The following is a 22,364-nucleotide window of genomic DNA, read 5'->3' on the forward strand; positions in this document are numbered from 1 at the left end:
GGCTGGAGTGCAGTGGCGCGATCTCGGCTCACTGCAAGCTCCACCTCCCGGGTTCCCGCCATTCTCCTGCCTCAGCCTCCTGAGTAGCTGGGACTACAGGCGCCCGGCTAATTTTTTGTATTTTTAGTAGAGACGGGGTTTCACTGTGGTCTCGATCTCCTGACCTTGTGATCCGCCCGCCTCGGCCTCCCAAAGTGCTGGGATTACAGGCTTGAGCCACCGTGCCCGGCCGATTTTTGTTTTTTTTTTTTAAGTAAATTCGGGGTTTCACCATGTTGCCCAGGCTGGTCTCGAACTCCTGACCTCAAGTGATAAGCCCGCCTCAGTCTCCCACAGTGCTGGAATTACAGGCATGAGCCACATGCCTGTAACCACACCTGGCTGACCCTGTCTTTTTAATTAAAAAAAAAAAAACAAAACAAAACTTAAGGGTTAGGGAACTTGCAATGCTACACATTTCATTAAAAAAATAAATTTGGCAAGTGCTTTGAGTGCCTACTGTGTGCTAGGCACTGTTTTACACACTTTGGACACAGCAATGGACAAGAATGAAAAGCCCCGGCCCCTGGAGGAGTTGACGGTCTAGTTGGGGAGACAGGCAAGAAGCCATGTGCAAAGGTAAATGAGAGATCATAACAGAAGGTGATCAGCCAGTGAGTGAAGCAGGAAGGGGGTGGGGCTAAAGAAGGCGACGCTGTGATTGGAGGAGACCATCAGGAAAGCAGATATGTTTCCCCTGAGCCAAGCTACCTATCCCAGGATGGGAAATCCTCTCCTTCAGATATCCCGTGATGGGATGGGCACCGGTGACACAGGCTTGAGGATGCAAATCGTCACAAGCATAAAAACCACCAGGGGTTCAACCTCAAGGGGCTGTTAAATAAAAGATGATGGGGCCGGGCGCGGTGGCTCAAGCCTGTAATCCCAGCACTTTGGAAGGCCGAGACGGGCGGATCACGAGGTCAGGAGATCCAGACCATCCTGGCTAGCACGGTGAAACCCCATCTCTACTAAAAAATACAAAAAACTAGCCGGGCGAGGTGGCGGGCGCCTGTAGTCCCAGCTACTCGGGAGGCTGAGGCAGGAGAATGGCATAAACCTGGGAGGCGGAGCTTGCAGTGAGCTGAGATCCGGCCACTGCACTCCAGCCTGGGCGACAGAGCGAGACTCCGTCTCAAAAAAAAAAAAAAAAAAAAAAAGATGATGGAATCCTACGCAGGGGTGAAAGAGAAGGAGGCAGGGCTCGTCGTCCCCGGAAAGAACAAGCTCCAGAACCTACCACAGGGCAGATAAGAGGCAGAGAAGGGTGGGGACCGTGTGACCGAACAACAGGAAAGAATGCGTTGCATGTGGTATGCATGTCTGTCATCTGTGAGCGTGGAGGGCTCCATCGAGGGCGACAGGCGAGGGGCACCTCTCACCATCTCACTAAACATCATTGGACGTAGTTTTGATCTTTGAACTCTTTCAAAGTACTAGTGATGAAAAACATAGCATTAGGCCAGGTGCAGTGGCTCACACCTGTAATCCCAGCACTTTGGGAGGATGAGGCGGGTGGATCACTTGAGGTCAGGAGTTTGAGACCAGCCTGGCCAACATGGTGAAACCATCTCTACTAAAAATACAAAAATTAGCCAGGCATGGTGGCAGGCACCTGTAGTCCCAGCTACTCAGGGGGCTGAGGCAGGAGGATCACTTGAACCCAGGAGGCGGAGGGTGTAGTGAGCTGAGATTATACCACTGCATTCCAGCCTGGGTGACAGAGTGAAACTCCACCTCAAAAAAAAAAAAAAAAAAAGAAAAAGAAAAAGGGGGGCAGGTAGGCACAGTGGCTCATACCTGTAATCCCAGCACTTTGGGAGGCCAAGGTGGGTGGATCACCTGAGGTCAGGAGTTCGAGACCAGCCTAGACAACATAATGAAATCCTGTCTTTACTAAAAATACAAAAAAGCCAGGTGTGGTGGTGGGCGTCTGTAATCCCAGCTACTCAGGAGGCTGAGGCAGGAGAATCGCTTGAACCCTGAAGGCAGAGGTTGCAGTGAGCCAAGATTGCACCATTGCACTCCAGCTGTGCAACAAGAGGGAAACTCCATCTCAAAAAAAAAAAAAAAATTAAACATCCAGAAAGACAGCGTGGTCAGTCAAGAGGTAGCCTGACTCAAACTCTGAAGGTGGCAGGGGAGGGAGCCATGCAGGCCCGAGTGGTTGTGGGTGAACAAAGAGAGGGAGTTCACAGTGGAAGGAGATATGGAAGCATGGTCTTTGTCAGATACCAGGTCCAGCTCTCGATCTTTCTGTCCTGCCCTATGTCTACCACACAAAATGACACCAAGAGCACATGACCTGAGCAAGTGCCCCCACTTCTCCAAGGCGGGGGCCACAGCCTGCTCACTCCTGGGCACCCAGCATGCAACGTGTGCCGCAAAAATGTTGCTTCAGTAGATGGTTGCTGAATGACTGAATAAATGAATGCGTGCGGCTCTGGATGTCCCCCAGAACAGGACCAGGGATGGAGGCCCAGAGGCTGTGGCTTTGGTCTGGGTGGGGATAGGGCTGGCAAAGGGTTGGGAACTCGCAGTAATTCACTCAGAAAGAGAGACAGAAGGAGTGGGCAGTTGACAGCAGGAGTGGCCCCCAACAACTTCTTGTAGCAGAAAAATCTGATAACAACGATGAACTAGGTACAATCACACACACTACGATCACTGAGTGAGGGATTCAGACAGGCAAAGGAGAGACAGCAGAGACGCTACCAGGGATGGAGCAGGAACCCTCGGAAACCAGGCTCCTCTTTGCAATGCCCCGTCTGGCCCCTGCCAGCTTGGCTCAACCGCACAGTGAAAAGATTAGCAGCACTGGAAAGAAACGGATGGAACTGTGAGGTAGCTGGACGCCAGGGACCAAGCCTTACAATTCAGGTGCCTGGACCAGGCCCCTTGGGGTCGGTCACAGCATCATGACTCTAGGACTAAGTCAATCCATGAGCTAACCAATCCCAGCGTTGTCCCCAGAAGAACATGTGGCAGGGACGAATAAAATCACGCAAATGCAAAGAAAACCAAGTGAAACCTCTAGAAACTAAACCAACGGTAACTCTAGTACTGCAGCAATTTCTGTGGAGATGGGAGAGGCAAGGTGGCATGGAGGACCCCCAGTGAGGAGCCAGAGCTGGGACTGAAGCGGGGCCAGGATGTGGCACCTGCCTGACATGGCTCATACACAGGAATGTTAGTGCTGCACCCAGGGAGGGGAAGAAGCCCCCTACGCATCACTGGGTGGGGACTGATGACATCGTGGCTGCTACATCTGTACAGGGGTTATTACACAGCAGCTAAGAGGGTGACCAGGATCCACGAGGACACGTGGGAGAAGAGCCAGGAAAGAAATAAGGTATGGATGGAATGTCCTGCCTCTATTTCTGACCAAAAAAAGCGGGTAGAGGCTGGGCACAGTGGCTCATGCCTATAATCCCAGCACTTAGGGAGGCCAAGAGGGGAGGATCACTTGAGTCCAAGAGTTCGAGGAGATGAGCCTGGGCAACATGGCAAAACCCTATCTCTCTAAAAATAAAAAATTTAGCTGAGCATGGTCGTGCACACCTGTAGTCCCAGCTACTAGGGAGGCTGAGGTAAGAGGACTGCTTGAGCCCGTGAGCTGCAGTGAGCCCTGATCGTACCACTTCTCTCTGACCTGGGTGACAGAGTGAGACCCTGTCTCAAAAAAAAGAGAAAAAAAGAGACCACTGTGGTGGCTCATGCCTGTTATCCCAGCACTTTGGGAGGTGAGGCGGGTGGATCACGAGGTCAGGAATTCAAGACCAGCCTGACCATCATGGTAAAACCCCATCTCTACTAACAATACAAAAATTAGCTGGGTGTGATGGTGTGCGCCTGTAATCCCAGCTACTTGGGAGGCTGAGGCACGAGAATCGCTTGAACCCAGGAGGCAGAGGTTGCAGTGAGCTGAGATCATGCCACTGCACTCCAGCCTGGCGACAGAGTAAGACTCCGTCTCAAAAAAAAAAAAGAAAAAAAAGGGCCGGGTGCGGTGGCTCAAGCCTGTAATCCCAGCACTTTGGGAGGCCGAGACGGGCGGATCACGAGGTCAGGAGATCCAGACCATCCTGGCTAACACGGTGAAACCCCGTCTCTACTAAAAAGTACAAAAAACTAGCCGGGCGAGGTGGCGGGCGCCTGTAGTCCCAGCTACTTGGGAGGCTGAGGCAGGAGAATGGCGTGAACCCGGGAGGCGGAGCTTGCAGTGAGCTGAGATCCGGCCACTGCACCCCAGCCTGGGCGACAGAGCAAGACTCTGTCTCAAAAAAGAAAAAAAAGAAAAAGGAAAAAAATGGGTAGAGGGCTAGAGTTTCTGTTCTTAGAATATCTCTGGAAGGAAACAAAGAAACGGGTCACAGCATCCCCTATGGGACAGGGTTGAGAGTCAAATTACTTTTTTTTTTGAGATGGAGTCTTGCTCTGTCGCCCAGGCTGGAGTTGCAGTGGCACAATCTCGGGTCACTGCAACCTCTGCCTCCTGGGTTCAATCAATTCTTCTGCCTCAGCCTACTGAGTAGCTTGAGTTACAGGTGCCTGCTACCACGCCTGGCTAACTTTTGTATTTTTAGTAGAGACAGGGTTTCATCATGTTGGCCAGGCTAGTCTTGAACTCCTGACCTCAAGTGATCCACCCACTTAGGCCTCCCAAAGTGTTGGGATTACAGATGTGAGCTACCGCGCCTGGCCATTTTTTTTTTGGTTAAAAACCAGGCTCATTTGACTCCCAAGCCCCAAGCTACGCCAGGGTGCCTTTTCCAACCTTCGAGGGTCCCTCTGCTTCGCCACTTTTCGTGACTGTGGCGGCCCCTGGGGAGTGCCCACCTGTGTGTCTGTCACCTGAGGCCTTGAAGGCCAGATGGCCTGCTGGGGGCTGGGACTGGGGCCTGGTGTCCTGGGAGCCTGGGGAGGGTCCAGGGCAGACCCGACTCCCTCACCCACCCCTCTCCCTTCACTTACATGGCACTGGCCGTATAGCTGGCATCGCCGCCCTCCACATACTGCACCTGGCTGGAGTACACGTGTGGGACGGGCACCTGCTGGAGCTGCTGCACCTGGGGCAGAGGAAGGGCACGTGGAGGGTCAGGCGTGGGCCAGCTCCTACAGTTCTGCCTCTAAAGGGCTGGTGTCCACCCAGGCTATCCCTGACGCCCAGCTCCCGGACCCCAAGCGTGGCTTCCGGACTCTCAACAAACCTCCCTGGAGGAGGCCAGGGCTGGGGATCAGATCAGGAAAAGCTGTGTCAGGAGGAGAAGCCGGGACTCTCGGCTTCGACTGGGGACAGCAAGGGTGGGGCCTGATGGGCAGTGGAGGGGACCCGAGACAGGGTCCTGCAGTGGGCGTGAAGGTTGGACCCCAGGCACAGGGGCAAGACTATCGCTGGAGCCAGAGCGTGGAGCCACAGAAAGGGCCTCAGGGGCGGGGCCTGGAAACAGGGCACAGGATGTGAGGGGCGGAGCCTGGGGCCCCGGTTGGTGGGACAGAACCTGGAATCACTGACAGGGCCTTAGGGGCGGGGCCTGAGTCCCCCAACCTCCATCCCCCCACCCTTGTCTGCAGGGGCGGAGCTGGGACCTGGACTGGGCTTGGGTGGGGAGTCAGAGGCGGGTCCCCAGACCGACCCGTCGGGCGGAGGTGGGGTCTACAGGGCTTGCGGGGCCTGGTGGGCGGCCCAGACCGGGCGCCCCCGCCCCCGCCCGCCCGCTGCCCCCCGCCCGTGCGTCCGCCACCTACTTTGAGGGCCGTGGCGGCCGTGCCGAACACTAGCACCTGGGGGATTCTCTGGATCCTGACCCTCTGGTCGGGGCTGGCTCGGGCCGGGAGCCGGGGCAGTGGCTCGAAGACCACTTTCTGCTGCGGCAGGAGCAGGTGTGGGGGCAGCACGCCCACCAGCTCCACCCACTGCTCGGCGCCCGGCTCGTAATGGGGCGGCGGCGGCTCGGGGCTGCCTAGCTGCGGGGCCTCGCCGCTGCACGCGGGCGGCCGGGGCGGCGGCTCCGGCGGCGGCGTGGGCCGGGGATCTCGCTGCTCTGCCTTCCTAGCGGGAAACTGACTGCCTGAGCTCTGGAGGACAAACAGAGACACTGGGGGGTCAACGGGGGCGGCCGCGGGTGGGGCTCCAGGCCTCCACCCACCGGGTTGCTGAGCGCGCACGCAGCCACCCGAGGGAAGATCCCCGCCGCCCGGGGTTTCGAAGAGGGGTTAGAACTGACCCAGGGCCACGCAAGAAAGAAGCGGGATTTGAATCCAGATCTCTCTTAGCAAAACCTGGACCCTGAGCTGCCAGGGGGCCAGGAAAGAGGAAGGATCTAGGGCAGGGTCTGCAGCTCACTGAGGCGTTTCCCTCCCTGCGGCCTCAGGGGCCTGCACTCCCCAGCCCCAGCCCGGGACCAGCCCCTTTGCCCCTGGGGTAGGAGGGGGAGACACACACCTCTTGAGCCACGTGGACTGGCTGGAGGCCCTGCACGGTCAGCGGCTGCACCGGGCCGGCTTTGGGAGCTTGTGGAGTGGCCTGGACCACAGACCTCTGGGAGGGGAAAGGCAACGTTAAGATGACCATGGCAACGATGGCCGTCAACCCACCCAGCCCCTGCACGGGCGACCTTCTGTAAAGCTCACAGCAGGCCGTAAGCAAGAGGCTGCCGTTTTCCAGCCAAGCAAGGAGGATGCTGGATCCATTACTAATGGGTACCTACTCACAGGGGCAAAGTGAGGCTCCCAGGAAGCGGCAGGGCTGAGTTGAACCTGGGACTAACTGCGGGGTCTCTGCTCTCCGCCCCCTCTCCCTACAGGCCCCTGAAGCTGTGCCAAGAACCCGCAGGCAAGGCCTTGGGTTATCTTTCGTCCCCACCCCACCCCCCATGTCAACTGTCTGCCCTCTTCTGTGCTGTGGTGGGGATGCGGGGATTATCCTAGGGGTGCAGAGCCAGGGACAGAGGCTGGTGGAAGAGGGTGCTGAGTGGAGAAGCTGGGGCCTGGACCCAGGTCTGGAGGTTTGGGGGGCTCTAGCGCCAGGCAGGGGAGTATCTGTGAATTCTCTGGGACAGGGTTTCTGTTTACACTTGGGAAAGGGTCCATGGATTTCATCTGTTTTCAAGGGGCTGGGAACCCCTCAACTTCGTTGGTAACAACCAGGTGGCACACAGTCCCAGTGTCTTAACCTGCGCCGGCTCAGGGCTCTGCCTCCTTGCAGAGGCTGGGTGTGGATTTGGGCACTGGGTCCCCTCCCTGAAACCCTGCCCAGAAGGAGCCAGGATGTGGCCTCAGGGCTTCCTTCAGGCAAATGGGCCCAAAGAGGCTCAGGTGGTTTCTCCAAGTGGTTCCCCTGGCCCACTATGCCCCAGTCTCCTTCCAGGAGGTCCAATTTCCTCCTCCCCACGGCTCCCCCATCCTCCAGCCCCAGGATGCTGAGTCTGGAAACAGGGAGAGATGCTTATCAAAGGCCAGGGTGGCAGGCCGGGGCTGGACCCACAGGGGCTGGGCTCTAATAGGCCAGAGGCACAGTCATGGGGGGCTGCAGAGGCTGCCTGGCCGGTACCCCTGGCCCGAGCTGCTGCCCGCCTTGGCCTGGCACCTCTTGGGTGACGGGGACACTCTGCTGGACGCCGTGGACCTGCAGCTGCTGTGGCACCGTGCCCGTGGGGGCCCCAGCCGTCTTGCTGGAAGAGCTGTTGGCCTGCACCGGCGACTGCTGTAAGGGAAGGAGACACAGGAGTGCCGCTGGGGTGCGTTCGCATCCTCTCTGGGGTGGATTCGCACTCCCTCTGGGACACCCGGGCCCTCACACACACCCTTCTCAGGAGAGCTGTCTGGGGAGGGTGGCAGCCTGTGGGGACCTATCCCAACCACCCAGGCTGCTAACTGACTGCGTCCCATGCATCCAAATGCCTACTCCCTGCAAGGGCCCCAGTCAACTCCTGGCAACGATGGGGGTTTAACCCTCCCCAGCAAGGTTGGCTGATGGTGGGTGGTGCCCCCGGCACCTCTGACGCTCTCCAGGGGCTGATCCTCAAAGGTTATAGCAATGACAGCAGCCTCTGGTGTGATATTGGGCCAACTCCCACCAGACACTGCACTGAGTGCTCTGAATGTACTCCTTGGAATCTCACGGCACTCCCACTTCCCAGTGGAGGGGCAGAGGGGAAGGGGCAAGCCCCAGGTCACACGGCTGTAGGCGGTGAGGCGCAGGGCTGAGCCCAGGCAGGCTGGCCATGGAGCACTGTGTTTGCTCTGAGCTCCGCTGTGCCTCAGGCTGTAATGCCCACCGCAAGCTGAGGGGTAGTTGATACCATTAGTTGTTTGACACAGAGAAAACTGGGGGCGCAGAAGGCTCAAAGGGGCTGGGCGTGGTGGCTCACGCCTGTAATCCCAGCACTTTGGGAGGCCGAGGTGGGCAGATCACCTGAGGTCAGGAGTTCAAGACCAGCCTGGCCAACATGGTGAAACCCCGTCTCTACTAAAAATACAAAAATTAGCCAGGCGTGGTGGCGCACGCCTGTAATCCCAGCTACTGAGGAGGCTGAGGCAGGAGAATCGCTTGAACCTAGGAGCTGGAGGTTGCAGTGAGCTGAGATTGCGCCACTGCACTCCAGACTGGGGGACAGAGCGAGATTCTGTCTCAAAAACCAAACAAAGCTCAGAGGCCTGCCCAGAGTCCCACAGGAGAAAGCGGCCGGGCCAGCCATCTGCCCCCGAGCTCCTGATGCAGACAGCATCCACAGCCTGGCTTCAACACCCTCATTGGTGGTGGGGTCCCCAGAATCTACCCTGTGGTCCGAGGCTTCCTAGAAGAGACTGTCCCACCCTCCGGAGGGAAGAGGAACCCGCTTTGTTTCTCAAATGCAGTTCCCTGAGCTGGAGCTGCCAGGGCCATCTCAACCCAGGAAATCACCTCCTTCTCCCAGAGCAGAGCTCCACGGCCGCTTAGCTCAGAGCTGGCAGATCCAGGAATTGGGCAGCTAAGCCACCCTACCTGGGGTCAAGAAGGGCGTCGTACTGGGAGTGAAGAGGGAAGCAGGACTTTGGAGGAGCAAGTAGGCTTGGCCGGGGGCAGGGAGCCCCAAATATACTATAGGGATACATTGCTGACCTGGGGAGACATCGGGGGGAGGGCGGCTGACAGGACCACCACTTACCTCTGGGGGTGAGTGCACCTGCTGGGTACCGTGGACCGTCAGGGAGACCTGGCCACCTTTGCTGCCTGGGGCTGCGCTCTGCACCACCAGACGCTGCGTGGGAAGAGCCTGGAGCCAGGGAGGGAGAGGGAGGGCAGATCACTGATGACAGCACCGAGCATCTGAGCAGTGCCAGGCGACATTCTAAGTGCTTCACGCCTGTTAGCTCACAGAATCGCCCTGACAGCCCTGATGAAGTTCAGCTACTGCCCCCGCTTCGCAGAGGGTGACACCAAGGCTCAGGACGGCAAAGGCGCTTATCTGAGGTCCTAGAGCCAGGAAGTGGCAGAGCCGGAGTTGTTGTCAGGCCATGTGGAATGTGCTGTCATCCTTAAAACCCAACAGTACTAGGCTGGGTGCGGTGGCTCACATCTGTAATCCCAGCACTTTGGGAGGCCGAGGCAGGCGGATCACCTGAGGTCAGGAGTTCGAGACCAGCCTGACCAACATGGTGAAATCTCGTTTCTACTAATAATACAGAAATTAGTGGGGCATGGAGACGCATGCCTGTAATCCCAGCTACTCAGGAGGCTGAGGCATGAGAATTGCTTGAACCTGGGAGGCAGAGGTTGCAGCGAGCCGAGACCGAGCCATTGCAAAACCCGACAGCACTTTGTCCAGTTCTGTGCTGATCATTCAGAAACGGGTGAGCCTGGCACCTCATGTGCAGCCTTCTGGGGCACAGACCACCCTGTGCTGGCTATGGACTCCTGACTTGAAACCTGGCCTTGGGTTCTCTGCTTCAGGACACCAGGCTGGACCCGTAAACCACCTTCCCAACTATACATCCTATTCTCTCTCCTGAGATGGCTCCTGCAGCTCCTCTGTCCCCGATGGCCCCTGCCTGATGTCTCACCCTGGGGAGGTGACTGCCCAGAGCCAGGAGGTAGGGCAGCCCCTGGATGGGGCGTCTTCCTACGATCCTGGTGAGGACAGATCCTGGTTTGCCACAGGGGTTGGTCCTCCACCCTGAGGGAGCCTTCCAGGGTGGGGACCAGGTACACCAGCCTTACCTGCTGGGGCACTTGGATGTTGGTCAGCTGGAGGGGCGACACGTGGCCCGGCTTGGCCTGCACGCTTGTCTGGACCAGCAGCCGCTGTGGAGACAAGGCAGGAGGAGCTGAGCTGCCGCTTCCCCCAGGGAGGCCTGGTGCGGCTGGGTGGCGGGCGGCTGCTGTGCACATCTTGATAAGAACAGGTGAGCAGATGGCTCCAGCAGGAAGCAGGGAGGGGAGGCGAGGCCCCCAAGGCCGCAACCTGCACTGCCCCCCTCACAGGCCCTCCCCCGCCCCCTGGGAGGGCCACATCCTACCTGCTGGGTGCCCTGCACCTGCTGAACCACCTGAGTAGGAACACCGGTCTGGCTGGCAGTGGAGCCGGGGCTGGCCTCCGACACCGTCTCGCTGGCCCGCATGGCACCTTCTGTGGGGAGGGGCCACCAGGTCAGCTCTGCCTGCTGTCCCCGCCCCCAGCCTAAGCCTGAGCCCACCTGGAGGGGAAGATGCAGCCTGAAGCCAACCCCCAGCAAGGTCAGGCCCCTCCAAGCCCTGCTTACCCCCAGCCAGCCCTGACTGCACCCATCAGGGGCCCACGTGGCAGAGTGGGCTGGGGCCTGCAGGACCGAGGATCCTTAATACCTGGAAGCAGCCCTCATCAGCTTTCCTCATCCTGAAGCCAGACCAGATAGGGTGACTGAAGAGCTATGATGCTCAAGACCCGGAAGGCTGGGCCCTTCCCAGCAGACGGGACTTGTGGATAGGCAGGGAACTGACTGTCCACTCCAGGGTCCTGGCAGTGCTGGAAGGACCGAGGCGCTGGGGCCACATTCTCTGGGGTGACCCCTGACTTCCCAGGAGTGGAAGCTGCTCGGAGGAGCGGTCCCTGGAAGGTCTTGCTAGCCTGTGGCCAAGTCCTCCCTCCCCGACCCTCTGTCCTCAGTGGGGTGGGGACCACAAGGGGCTTGGAGTCGGGGAGGCAGGTACTCACGCTGACAGGCAGCTGAGAAGAGGCAATCATAGAACATGGTGCTCGTCCCCCACCGCCCCACCCGCCCCCTGTCCGTCTGTCCGTCCAGGGGGGCCTGCCTGCTCCTCTTTGCTCCTTGCCCGCCTCTATAGAACAGCAGGGTGTGCAGGTGGCTTTATACCCACAACCTTGGGGCGCTAATCCCCCCGGTGGATGCGGAGAGCCTGCCTGCCCTCTTGGGAAAACACGCCCCTCCCCAGCAGAGCAGGGCCTTCGCGGGGCTGGGGCAGCGCTGCGGGCTGAGGAGGGAGGTTGGTACCCGGAGACGCTATCGGGCAGGCACAGGTCAAATTTCATGCACATCTTGCTAAGTGATTAGCAGGGGTGCTGGGGGTAGAGGCAAGTGTCCCCAAGAGGTGCTGGCTAGAAGACCCTCACCCCAGCTGGGACGCCATCCATCCCATCCCCTCCATGTGACCTGGTTTACCCCCAGCAGCTCCAGAGGCCGAGGTGGGGCTGGGGGTGGACATGTACCTGCCCTTCCTCCACTGCCAAGGAGCCAAGGTCCCAGGCGCATTTTTCTTGTGGATTTAGAGGGGTTTATCCAACCCCCGGCAGCACTGAAGGGCCACGGGCAAGGAGTTATCACTGCACACACTAGTGTTGCTTCTGGCACGCTAGGTGTTATGTTAGACTCTGGACAGCCAGAGACAGTAAGAGCTTTTTTGTATTTTGAGACAGGGTGTCGCTCTGTCACCCAGGCTGGAGTGCAGTAGCATGATCTTAGCTCACTGCAACCTCTGTCCCCTGGGGTTCAAGCAATTATCCTGCCTCAGCCTCCCAAATAGCTGGGACTACAGGTATGCACCACCATGTCTGGCTAATTTTTGTATTTTTAGTAGAGATGGGGGTCTCGCTATATTGCCCAGGCTGGTCTCGAACTCTTGGACTCAAGCATGTCCACCTGCTTCTGTCTCCCGAAGTGCTGAAATTATAGGCGTGAGCCACTGTGCCCGGCTGACGTTAAGAGCTTTTCATGGGCCGGGCGCGGTGGCTCAAGCCTGTAATCCCAGCACTTTGGGAGGCCGAGACGGGCGGATCACAAGGTCAGGAGATCGAGACCATCCTGGCTAACACAGTGAAACCCCGTCTCTACTAAAAAATACAAAAAACTAGCCGGGCAAGCTGGCGGGCGCCTGTGGTCCCAGCTACTCGGGAGGCTGAGGCAGGAGAATGGCGTGAACCCGGGAGGCGGAGCTTGCAGTGAGCTGAGATCAGGCCACTGCACTCCAGCCTGGGCGACAGAGCGAGACTCCGTCTCAAAAAAAAAAAAAAAAAAGAGCTTTTCATTTTTTTTTTTTTTTTTTTGAGACAGGGTCTCACAGTCACCCAGGCTGGAATGCAGTGGCGCAATCTTGGCTCACTGAAATCTCCACCTCCTGGTTCAAGTGATTCTCCTGCCTCAGCCCACTGAGTAGCTAGGACTACAGGCACCCTCCACCATGCCCAGCTAATTTTTGTGGTTTTAGTAGAGATGGGGTTTTGCCATGTTGGCCAGGCTGCTCTTGAACTCCTGGCTTCAAGTGATCCGCCCGCCTCGGTCTTTCAAAGTGCTGGGATTACAGGCGTGAGCAACTGCGCCCAGCTGACAGTAAGAGCTTTTATAACCCATTTTCAGACAAGGCAACAGAGACCAGAAGCAAGGACGTGATCTGTCCAAGGTCAAATGCACCATCCACCGTGCAGGCCACGACACAGGTTCCCCTCTGGGCCCACACAAACCTCATACCACACATGGAACCTGGAGTCACTGGTTCTGCCTGGGCTGAGCCCCAAGGGCAGGGATGTGTGGACTTGGGTATATGGGCACAGGAAAGAAAGTAAGCTGGGGGTCTACGGGGACCCAGGTATCCAGACTTGGTCTCGGGTGTCCAGGCAGGGCACAGGAAGGAGAGGGGCCTGGACAGGACAGCAGGGTTGTCCAGGGCAGATGCAAAGGCCAAGTCAAGGACAGAGGGCATGAGTGTGTGTTAGGGGCGGGGGTTGCAAGATGTGGGAGGAGGTGGCAGGGGAGGCCTCTGCGTGGCCACATGTGGGCTGTGGGGCATTTGGTCAATCCCAGGCCTGCCTGACCAGCTGCCCGTGCAGCCAATTCCACAGGCCCCTATGTTTTGCTGAATCTTCCCTGGTATCTTTAGGCTTCCCTGGGCCATAAGGGAGGAGGCCCTCACTGAGAGGGCCCCTCCGGAGAGAAACCCGAGACAGCCCCAAGTCACGTGACCGGCCCTGCACACCTGGGTCCGTGGGGCCCAAGGACTCAGGCCCAGCCTAAGGGATAGTGTCTCACCCAGGAAGCTCAAGGTGGGCAGGGAGTGGTGGGCTGGCCCCCACCACCTCCGGGGCTCAGGGACTGGTCCCTGAGCAGGACCCACAGCAGGAGGAGGCCTGGGGACCTGCTGGGACCAGGTGGCTATCTCCAGGAAGCAGCCTTGCCCGTCTCCTGCCTCTGGGGTAGCCCTCAAGGCTGGGACCCCGTGCCTGCCAGCCCAGGAGGGCACCAGGGGATGCGCCACGAGGCTGAACAGGTGAGCCTGAGCGACTCGTGCGGATGAGGGCTTCCTGTGCAGCTGTCCCTGTCTGCCTGCGGCCGGGGCAGGGCCCCTCCACTGCTGGGTCTGGCCCTCTCTGTGTTTCAGCGAAGGGAAGCCCGGAGGGGAAGTGGGGGGTGGCGCTGAGTCTGCGAGCGAGCGTCTGCATCTCTCTGCCGGAGATCGCCACTCTGGGCATGTGCAGGAGGCCAGGGAGGCCCCCACTGTCTCAGGAAACAGCGGCCGATTTCCTGTCCCTGAATCTAACACATCAACATCTCTGAGCAGTGGAATGACCCTGACAAGTGGGCACCCGTCCTCCCCAAGCCCCGCACTTCCCCATCTAGACCTACTCAAACATTAAATGAGCTACTTGGGGGAGCCCAGGGGAGACCCGAGAGGCTGGGCTCCTGGCATCCACTGTGGGGGCCTGGCCCCCTTCCCCATGGACAAATGAGGCCACCTGACTCTCTGCCTCCTGCCCCAGGGGCTCCTGGAGGGGCCCCTGCTGCCCCTAGTGTCCTCTGTCCTGTGTCTGCTCCAACCTCAGTTTCCCCATCTGTGCTTGAGAATGCTGACAAACGCCCTCCACTTCCCTGTCTGGACACAACTCTTCTTGGACCCCCCAAACCCCAAGTGAGAGAGAAGCGGGGAAGAAGGGCTGGACTCGGCCCCTCCTTCAGGGCGGCCCTGTTCCCTGTAGGCCAGCTCAGTTTCACCTTCCGGGGAGTGGCTGCCAGAGCCCACAGCACACTCCTCCCGCCTTGGGTTCTGGGAGAGTCTGATGGCCTCTGAGGACAGGGATTTATGGATCTAGTATTGTTCCTGACCAGGGAAACTTGATCTTCCTTCCTACCACCTCCAAAGTCACCTTTAGGCAGGGCAGGCGTGGACTGGGGCTGGGTGAGCTGTGTCTGGTGTTGGTGTCAGCTGGCGTCCAGCCCCAGGCTCCAAGTCTGGGTCCAGGCCCCTCCCTTCCTCTTCCCTGCCGACTCCCTGGGTCTCTGGTCAGCTCCGATTGCTCCTGGCTTGGGAGAAGTCCCAGGTGCCTTATGGCAGCCTTCACTGGTGTCAGTTACTCCCGCTTCCCCGGCGCTCACGTGGCCCCGGCCACCCTTAGATGAGGAGGGGCGCTAACCTGGCAGAGGCTCAGGGAGGAAGGCTGGGGAGTTACTGCAAGGGGTGGGGGAGGGGACAGCTGGCAGGGCACAAGCCAACCTCCTCTTCCTCAGAACAAATCCAGGAAGCACTGCCCAGTGACCCTTCTGGGGACAGGCTGGCAACTGCCAGAATGTAGATGGCAGGGAAATGAAATTCCCTGGGACCACTGTGAAAGGCGACTAAGCCACCACCTGACCAAGTGAGCCCCAGAGAGTTCTGGGGACAGCAGGGTTGCTGCAGCCGGCCCTCCTGGGTACAGAGTACCCTCCTGGGAGCACTACCAAGATGGCGGACACAGAGGTCACCTCTCCATGCCCCACAGCTACTTAGAGTCCCGCCTGGCTCTGTCTGACCCAAAGACCATGCCTTGCTCTTGACTTCTTGCTCTTGTTCATGCAATGGCACGATCTCAGCTCGCTGCAACCTCCACCTCCCAGGTTCAAGCGATTCTCCTGCCTCAGCCTCCCTAGTAGCTGGTACTACAGGCACACGCCAACACGCCAGGCTAATCTTTGTATTTTTATTAGAGATGGGGTTTCACCATGTTGGCCAGGCTGGTCTTGAACTCCTGACCTCAGCTGATCTGCCTGCCTCAGCTTCCCAAAGTGCAGGGACTTGGTCTTGACTTTGAAGCACCAGGGCCTCCCTGGGGGAGTGCGGGAAGAGCTGGAGAAGCCAAGGCCAAGAGTGGAAGGACTTGGGGAGTGGTGGAGCCTGGAGCTGTGTGCCCACTCCAGACCCTGGCTCTAGGGAGCCTGGACCCTGAAGCAGGTAAGACCCACACCTAGGGCGTGGATCAGGACCCATCAGACACTCTGGGGGGCAAGCAGAGTCATCCACTGGTGACATGCGAGGCCTCTTGCAAACAGTCAGCCATGCAGGAGCTGACAGGACATGATGGCTATGCTAGGTGCTCCTCTAGGCTGTTCTGGGTCAGGCTGGTGCTCCTCAGTCATTCCACAGAGACTGAGCACTGACAGAGCCCTGCCTGCAGGTGGGCACCCCCACCCTCCCATTATCATAACTTCAAGTGGTGATAAGTGTTAAGAAGACCAGCGGGCCGCAGTGGTTCATGCCTGTAATCCCAGCACTTTGGGAGGCCGAGGCGGGCAGATTACTTGAGGTAGGGAGTTCAAGACCAGCCTGGCCAACATGGCAAAACGCCATCTCTACCAAAAAATACAAAAATTAGCCTGGCGTGGTGGTGTCCCCTGTAATCCCAGCTACTCAGGAGGCTGAGGCAGAAGAATCGCTTGAACCTGGGAGGCAGAGGTTGCAGTGAACTGAGATCGCACCACTGCATCCAGCCTGGGTGACACAGTGAGACTTTGTCTCAAAAACAAACAAACAAGAAGACAGAGAGTGAGCAGTGGGGGCAGGGGCAGGGAGGTGTGGGAGTCAGAAAGGTGGTGTCTGAGCAGAGACCTGAGGGAGACAAGAGGCAAGCTCCCAGAGGGTCTGGGGCAGGGAGTGCTCCTGGCAGAGGGTACCGAGTGCAAAAGTCAGGAGGCAGGACTGAGCCTGGCGGGTTTGTGGAGCTGTAGGAAGGCCAGGGGGGCTGGACCAGGTATGTGAGGGGATGGGTGGAAGTGGGCGAGGCTGGGAGGCTGGCAGGCCAGAGTTGAAGGGGCTTGGCATTTGCTAGTAGGGGCACAGGGTGTGTGGAGCAGTTTTTTTTTTTTTGAGACGGAGTTTCACTCTTGTTGCCCAGGCTGGAGTGCAATGGCACAATCTTGGCTCACTGCAACCTCCACCTCCCAGGTTCAAGCAGTTCTCCTGCCTCGACCTCCCAAGTAGCTGGGATTACGGTGCCCGCCACCATGCCCAGCTTATTTTTTTTTTTATATATATATATATACACACACACACACACACACACACACACACATATATATATATAGAGAGAGAGAGAGAGAGTGTGTGTGTGTGTGTGTGTGTAGCTTTTAAAGCCCTTTTTTTGTCAGGTATCAGGGGAAGGAGCCTGCTCTCCCAGAGTGAGAAAGCCTAGGCTGGGGTTTCTCAAAGAGGGCCCATGGAACCACCTGGCTTGAAGCCATCAGGGTCGAGCTAGGATGTGACAGGACCTAATGGGCAGTTGTGAACCAGCTCCCTCTGGCTGCTGGGAGGGGTCAGACTGTGAGGGCAGAAGCTGGACCAGGATTGGGGTCGTAGAAGTGGAAGAGGCAGGTGGGTTCTGGAAGAGTTTAGGAGGTGGAGCCAAGAGGTCTTACTCAAGGAGGAGTAGGACAGAAACAAGACTGACCTTGGGCCTGGGAGGATAAGAAAATCTTGAAGGAGAGAAGATTTGAAGAGGGAAAAATGCAGAATTCAATTTGGCTGCACTGGCCTGCAGCGAGTTCAACACCGAGTGGATGAGTCAAGAGTGGCTAGATGTGGGGTCCTGGGGTTCAGGGTTGCAGCCCAGGCTGGAGACCTCGGTGTGGGCATTGAGAGCTGGGACACAGGATGAGGCCATTATGAAAGGAGAACTACAGGAGCTAAGAGAGGTTCCCAGGCCTGAGTCTGGAGCTCTCCCTCCTTTGTCGACAAGGTCAGGGAGATGAGGAGAAGCAGCAGAGGGGACCACGGAGTGGCTGCAGGGGGTTGGGCGGAGACCAGGGCAGAGGGCTCCTGGAGGCCTCACAGGAGGGGATCTTTGGGGAAAAGGGGGCCAGCGGCAAGGGGTCCAGGAGCTGGAGGTTCCTGGATAAAATGGGGGCTTGGCTGGGCGTGGTGGCTCACACTTGTAATTCCAGCACTTTGGGAGGCTGAAGTGGGAGGATTGTTTGAGGCCAGGAGTTCAAGACCAGCCTGGGCAACATAGTGAGACTGTTGCTACAAAAAAATTAAAAGATTAGGCTGGGCGTGGTGGCTCATGTCTGTAATCCCAGCACTTTGGGAGGCCGAGGTGGGCAGATCACGAGGTCAGGAGATCGAGACCATCCTGGCTAACACAGTGAAACCCCGTCTCTGCTAAAAATACAAAAAATTAGCTGGGCCTGGTGGCGGGCGCCTGTAGTCCCAGCTACTTGGGAGGCTGAGGCAGGAGAATGGCGTGAACCCGGGAGGCAGAGCTTGCAGTGAGCTGAGATCGCGCCACTGTACTCCAGCCTGGGTGACAGAGCGAGACTTTGTTTCACAAAAAAAAAAAAAAAAAAAAAATTGCCTATAGTCCCAGCTACTTGGGAGGCTAAGGTGAGAGTATCACTGAGCCCAGGAGTTGGAGGTTACAGTGAGCCATGATTGCAACACTGCACTCCAGCCTGGGCGACAGAGCAAGACCCTGTCTCAAAAAATAAATACATAAAAAATAAACAAAATGGGTGCTCTTCCACCTTGATGGGTGGATCGGAAGATCTGCAAGAGGGGGATTAAGTCATGCGGAAGGGACTAGAAGGAGCAATGGCAGAAGCGTGTCCTGGATATGGGCGATGCTGCTTCATCCAAGGAGAAGGCAGAGGTGGTGGGTGCAGATGCACCCCAGGAGTTGGGCGGGAGAAGGGGTCCCTGTGGTTGCCTGATGGTACTCTGTCCCCAGTAACGCTGCCTGCAGGGTGAGGAACCAGAAGCATAATATGAGACAGAGGTGATGGAGGTGAAGGCGGGGTAGAGGGAGAATGGGTTTCTTGGAGCATGAAGTTCACTGTTAAGGAAATGTTGCAGGATTTCTGAGCAGCGCTGAGACCCACCAGAGGCTCACCAGTCCGCAGCCCGACCTCAACCAGGGCAGGGCTGTGTCTACACAGGCAGGAGGGCACTAAGTGTGGCGCTCATGTGGACATCTCCACTCCGTCCATACAGTAAAGAATCACTGCCCTGAGTCCCTGCATGTCCCCATCCCAAACCTCTCCCAGAGGCCCTGGACCTCTCATGTGGACACTGCCAGAAGCCTCTGGGACACTGCCCAGGGTCCCAGCCCCATCTGCTCTGTTCCACGACGGGGCCAATTGCTACACTTTTCGTTTTTTTTTTTTTTTTTTGAGATGGATTCTCGCTCCATCACCCAGGCTGGAGTGCAGTGGCGCAATCTCAGCTCCCTGCAATCTCTGCCTCCCGGGTTTAAGTGATTTTTCCTGCCTCAGCCTCCTGAGTAGCTGGGATTACAGGCTCGTGCCACCACACCCAGCTAATTTTTATATTTTAGTAGAGACGGGGTTTCACCATGTTGGCCAGGCGGGTCTCGAACTCCTGACCTCAAGTGATCCGCCCATCTCGGCCTCCCAAAGTGGTGGGATTACAGACGTGTGCCACTGCACGTGGCGAATTGCTACATATTTTGATGACTCTTTATGACCTTATGGTCCCCAATCACATCTTCACCCACCCCTTCCATAGCCCCTCAGGATGCCCTGATGGTCTCACCCCTTCCATTCCCATTCTGAGAAGGACCAGAGCGAGCTGTGATCCAGGCTCCCACTGAGGCCTCCGTCCTCCACAGAGCACATTAAAAACACACCAGCTGGGCACAGTCGCAGAGGCCTGTAGTCCCAGCTACCCACGAGGCTGAGGCAGGAGAATCACTTGAGCCCAAGAGTTTGAGGTCAGTCTGGACAGCATAGCAAGACCCCATCTCTAAACCAAAAAAACACACAAATCTAGTCCAATGCCCAGGCTGTGCTGCCATTCCCATCAGAGCACTGAGTCAGTCGAGACAGACACCCAGCCCTCAGGCAGACCCTAAACAAGCCAAAACATCATCACTACGTTTACTGTGGGAAATGCTCAGAGGGCAACAGGTCTGTCCAAGATGGCCTGCTCTCAACGCAGGTCCTGTGTGCCTTAGCCTATGTCATGAGAAAGAAAAGCAAAAACAAAGAAAAGGGCCGGAGCCTGGATCCTGCCCAAAATAACAGCGTGGCTCCTCCAGGAAGGGGAGGTGACATGTACAGGCCCCCCACAGCTGACCTCCCTGAAGTGCCCACTCGAGGCCATCCTGGCTATTAGACCCTCGCATGTGTCCCCTGAGAGCGAGGAGCTATGATGATTCCACCACAAACGAGGAAACCAGAGCAGGGAGATCAAAAGACTGGTGTGTAGACAGGCCAGGCCTGGACCGCACCCTCTGTCTCCCACAGGTCCATGCAAATTTTGATGCCACTGCCCAAACCCTTCTTCCAGGGACATCTTACTTGCAAAGAGAGGTCAGAGCAGCTCTAAGAGGCTGAGCATGGTGGCTCATGCCTGTATTCCCAGCATTTTGGGAGGCTGTGGCAGGAGGATCGCTTGAGCCCAGGAGTTTGAGACCAGCCTAGGCAATATGGCAAGACCTCATCTCTACAAAAAACACAAAAACAAAACAAAACAAAACAAAAAAAAACGTTAGCTGGGCACAGCTGCACACCTGTAGTCCCAGCAACTCAGGAGACTGAGGTGGGAGGATCATTTGAGGCCAGGAGTTTCAGACCTGCCTGAGCGACATGGGGAGACCCCATCACTACAAAAAATTTAAAAAATTATCCAGGCATGGTGGTGGGCACCTGTGTCTCAGCTACTTGGGAGGCTGAGGTGGGAGGATTGCTTGAGCCTGGAAGGTTGAGGCTGCAGTGAGCTGTGATTGCACTACTGCACTCCAGCCTGGGCAACAGAATGAGACTCTGTCTCAAAAAACAAAATAAAACCAAAAACAGAAGCTCTAAGATCTGCTCTGCTGGGAAGGAGTTTGGGGGGACAGAGGCCTCCTTGTATGGCTTGAGCACCCCTGCCCTAGTGATGCCCCAAGTCCCATCCAGAAACCTTGGGGGGCATAGCAGCCCTGTGCCTTCACACCTGGGGGCTAAGCTACCTGAACAACTCTGAGAGGAGTTTTCGGGACACACGAGCGCGCAGCACTTACCAGAGACAGTGACCACGATGTACTGCTGGGGTGCAGGCGACGGGGTGGGTGCACCAGTCGGCTGTGAGGGTGCGGGTACAGCCGGGAGCTCTGTCACGTACTGCTTCTGGCTGCCCGGTGGCTGTGCCTGGGGTTGGGGGCTCTGCAGCTCGGTGACATATTGGGGCTGAGGGGTGGCAGCAGCGGTGGGCGGCTGTGGGGGCTGGGGTGCCGCTGGGGGTGGTGGCGGTGGCGGCTGAGGCTGGGCTTGTGGCGGGGCCTGTGGCGGCTGGGATGGTGGCGGGGCTGCCTGTAGCTCAGTATACGCCTGTGTTGCCATGCCAACGGTGGGGAAAATGATAATAAATAAGGCTTTTTTTTTTTTTTTTTATTCCTTGGGAAGAAAGACAGGGAGGGGGGAGAGAAAAACAAAACAAAACAAAAGAAGGAAAAACAGGAATTAATCCACAGGCAGAGAAAGCAGGGACAGCTCTGGGCTCCCTGGAGATGTGCTTGGGTTCATCACTAACTTAATTAAATCCCCAGGCTGGTGGCCAGAAATATCCAACCCGTCACTGAAGGGGGACCGGCTGTAAACCAGGGCTGGATCCCCACTCTGCACCCCCGACTCACCCCAAGCCAGGACTCCTGCCTTCCCAGTCCCTGGTACCCAGAGACCCCCACATCCATGTAGGATCACATTTCCCCACACTGTGGGGGAACTTGGGCCCGTGTGGTTGCTCTGTGCCCTCACCCAGAGAAAAATGGTACAGTTCTCACTGGTTCAGTCTCAAATGCCAGGGGCTGCCCCCTGCCTTGCCTCCATCTCCTTAGCTGAGGACCCCAAGTGGGCACTTCCTGAGGGCTTCTGCAGGCCAGGCATGGGGCTGGGCACTTTCCCTATGTTAGTTCACCTTTTAAAAATATACATTAGGCAGGGCGCAGTGGCTCACGCCTGTAATCCCAGCACTTTGGGAGGCCGAGGTGGGCGTCAGGAGATCGAGACCATCCTGGCGAACACAGTAAAACCCCATCTCTACTAAAAATACAAAAAATTAGCCGGGCATGGTGGCGGGCGCCTGTAGTCCCAGCTACTCGGGAGGCTGAGGCAGGAGAATGGCATGAACCCAGGAGGCGGAGCTTGCAGTGAGCCAAGATCACACCACTGTACTCCAGCCTGGGCAGCAGAGTGAGACTGTCTCAAAAAAATAAAATAAAATAATAAAATAAAATATATATTAGGCCAGGCACAGTGGCTCACACACGTAATTCCAGCACTTTGGGAGGCTGAGGCAAGCAGATCGCTTGAGGTCAGGAGTTTGAGACCAGCCTGGCCAACATGGTGAAACCGCATCTCTACTAAAAATACAAAATTTAGCCGGGCGTAGTGGTGCATACCTGTAGTCTCAGCTACTCCGGAGGCAGGAGAATCACTTGAACCTGGGAGGCGGAGGTTGCAATGAGCCAAGATTGCACCACTGCACTCCAGCCTGGGCAACACAGCAAGACTCTGTCTAAATATATATATATGTGTGTGTGTGTGTGTGTATATACACATTTTTATTTATATGTTGAAACATACATATACATATAAAAATATACATATATGTG

The 22,364-nt window shown here is 57.2% G+C and overlaps 1 protein-coding gene across 10 annotated transcripts in view; it reads right to left on the reverse strand.

The window, feature by feature from the left end:
• The window catches only part of RFX1 (regulatory factor X1), a 47,126-nt gene that overhangs the window by 13,163 nt on the left and 11,599 nt on the right, over positions 1–22,364 (reverse strand). Inside the window, exons 2-9 of one of the 10 annotated variants that reach the window (XM_065536233.2) lie at positions 20,775–21,147; positions 10,540–10,649; positions 10,241–10,324; positions 9,189–9,296; positions 7,628–7,744; positions 6,485–6,580; positions 5,788–6,117; positions 5,014–5,108 (exon numbers count right to left, since the gene is read on the reverse strand). In XM_065536233.2, the coding sequence (XP_065392305.1) occupies positions 5,014–5,108; positions 5,788–6,117; positions 6,485–6,580; positions 7,628–7,744; positions 9,189–9,296; positions 10,241–10,324; positions 10,540–10,649; positions 20,775–21,093 (1,259 nt within the window). In that variant the 5' untranslated portion in view covers positions 21,094–21,147. Of the gene's footprint in view, positions 1–5,013; positions 5,109–5,249; positions 5,464–5,787; positions 6,118–6,484; positions 6,581–7,591; positions 7,745–9,188; positions 9,297–10,240; positions 10,325–10,539; positions 10,650–14,651; positions 14,881–20,774; positions 21,148–22,364 lie in introns of those variants that run through there. The other 9 variants (XM_065536232.2, XM_074026124.1, XM_074026123.1 and 6 more) reach the window with 9 other exon arrangements.

This window comes from Macaca fascicularis, chromosome 19 (assembly GCF_037993035.2).
Source record: "Macaca fascicularis isolate 582-1 chromosome 19, T2T-MFA8v1.1".
Lineage (NCBI taxonomy): Eukaryota > Metazoa > Chordata > Mammalia > Primates > Cercopithecidae > Macaca > Macaca fascicularis.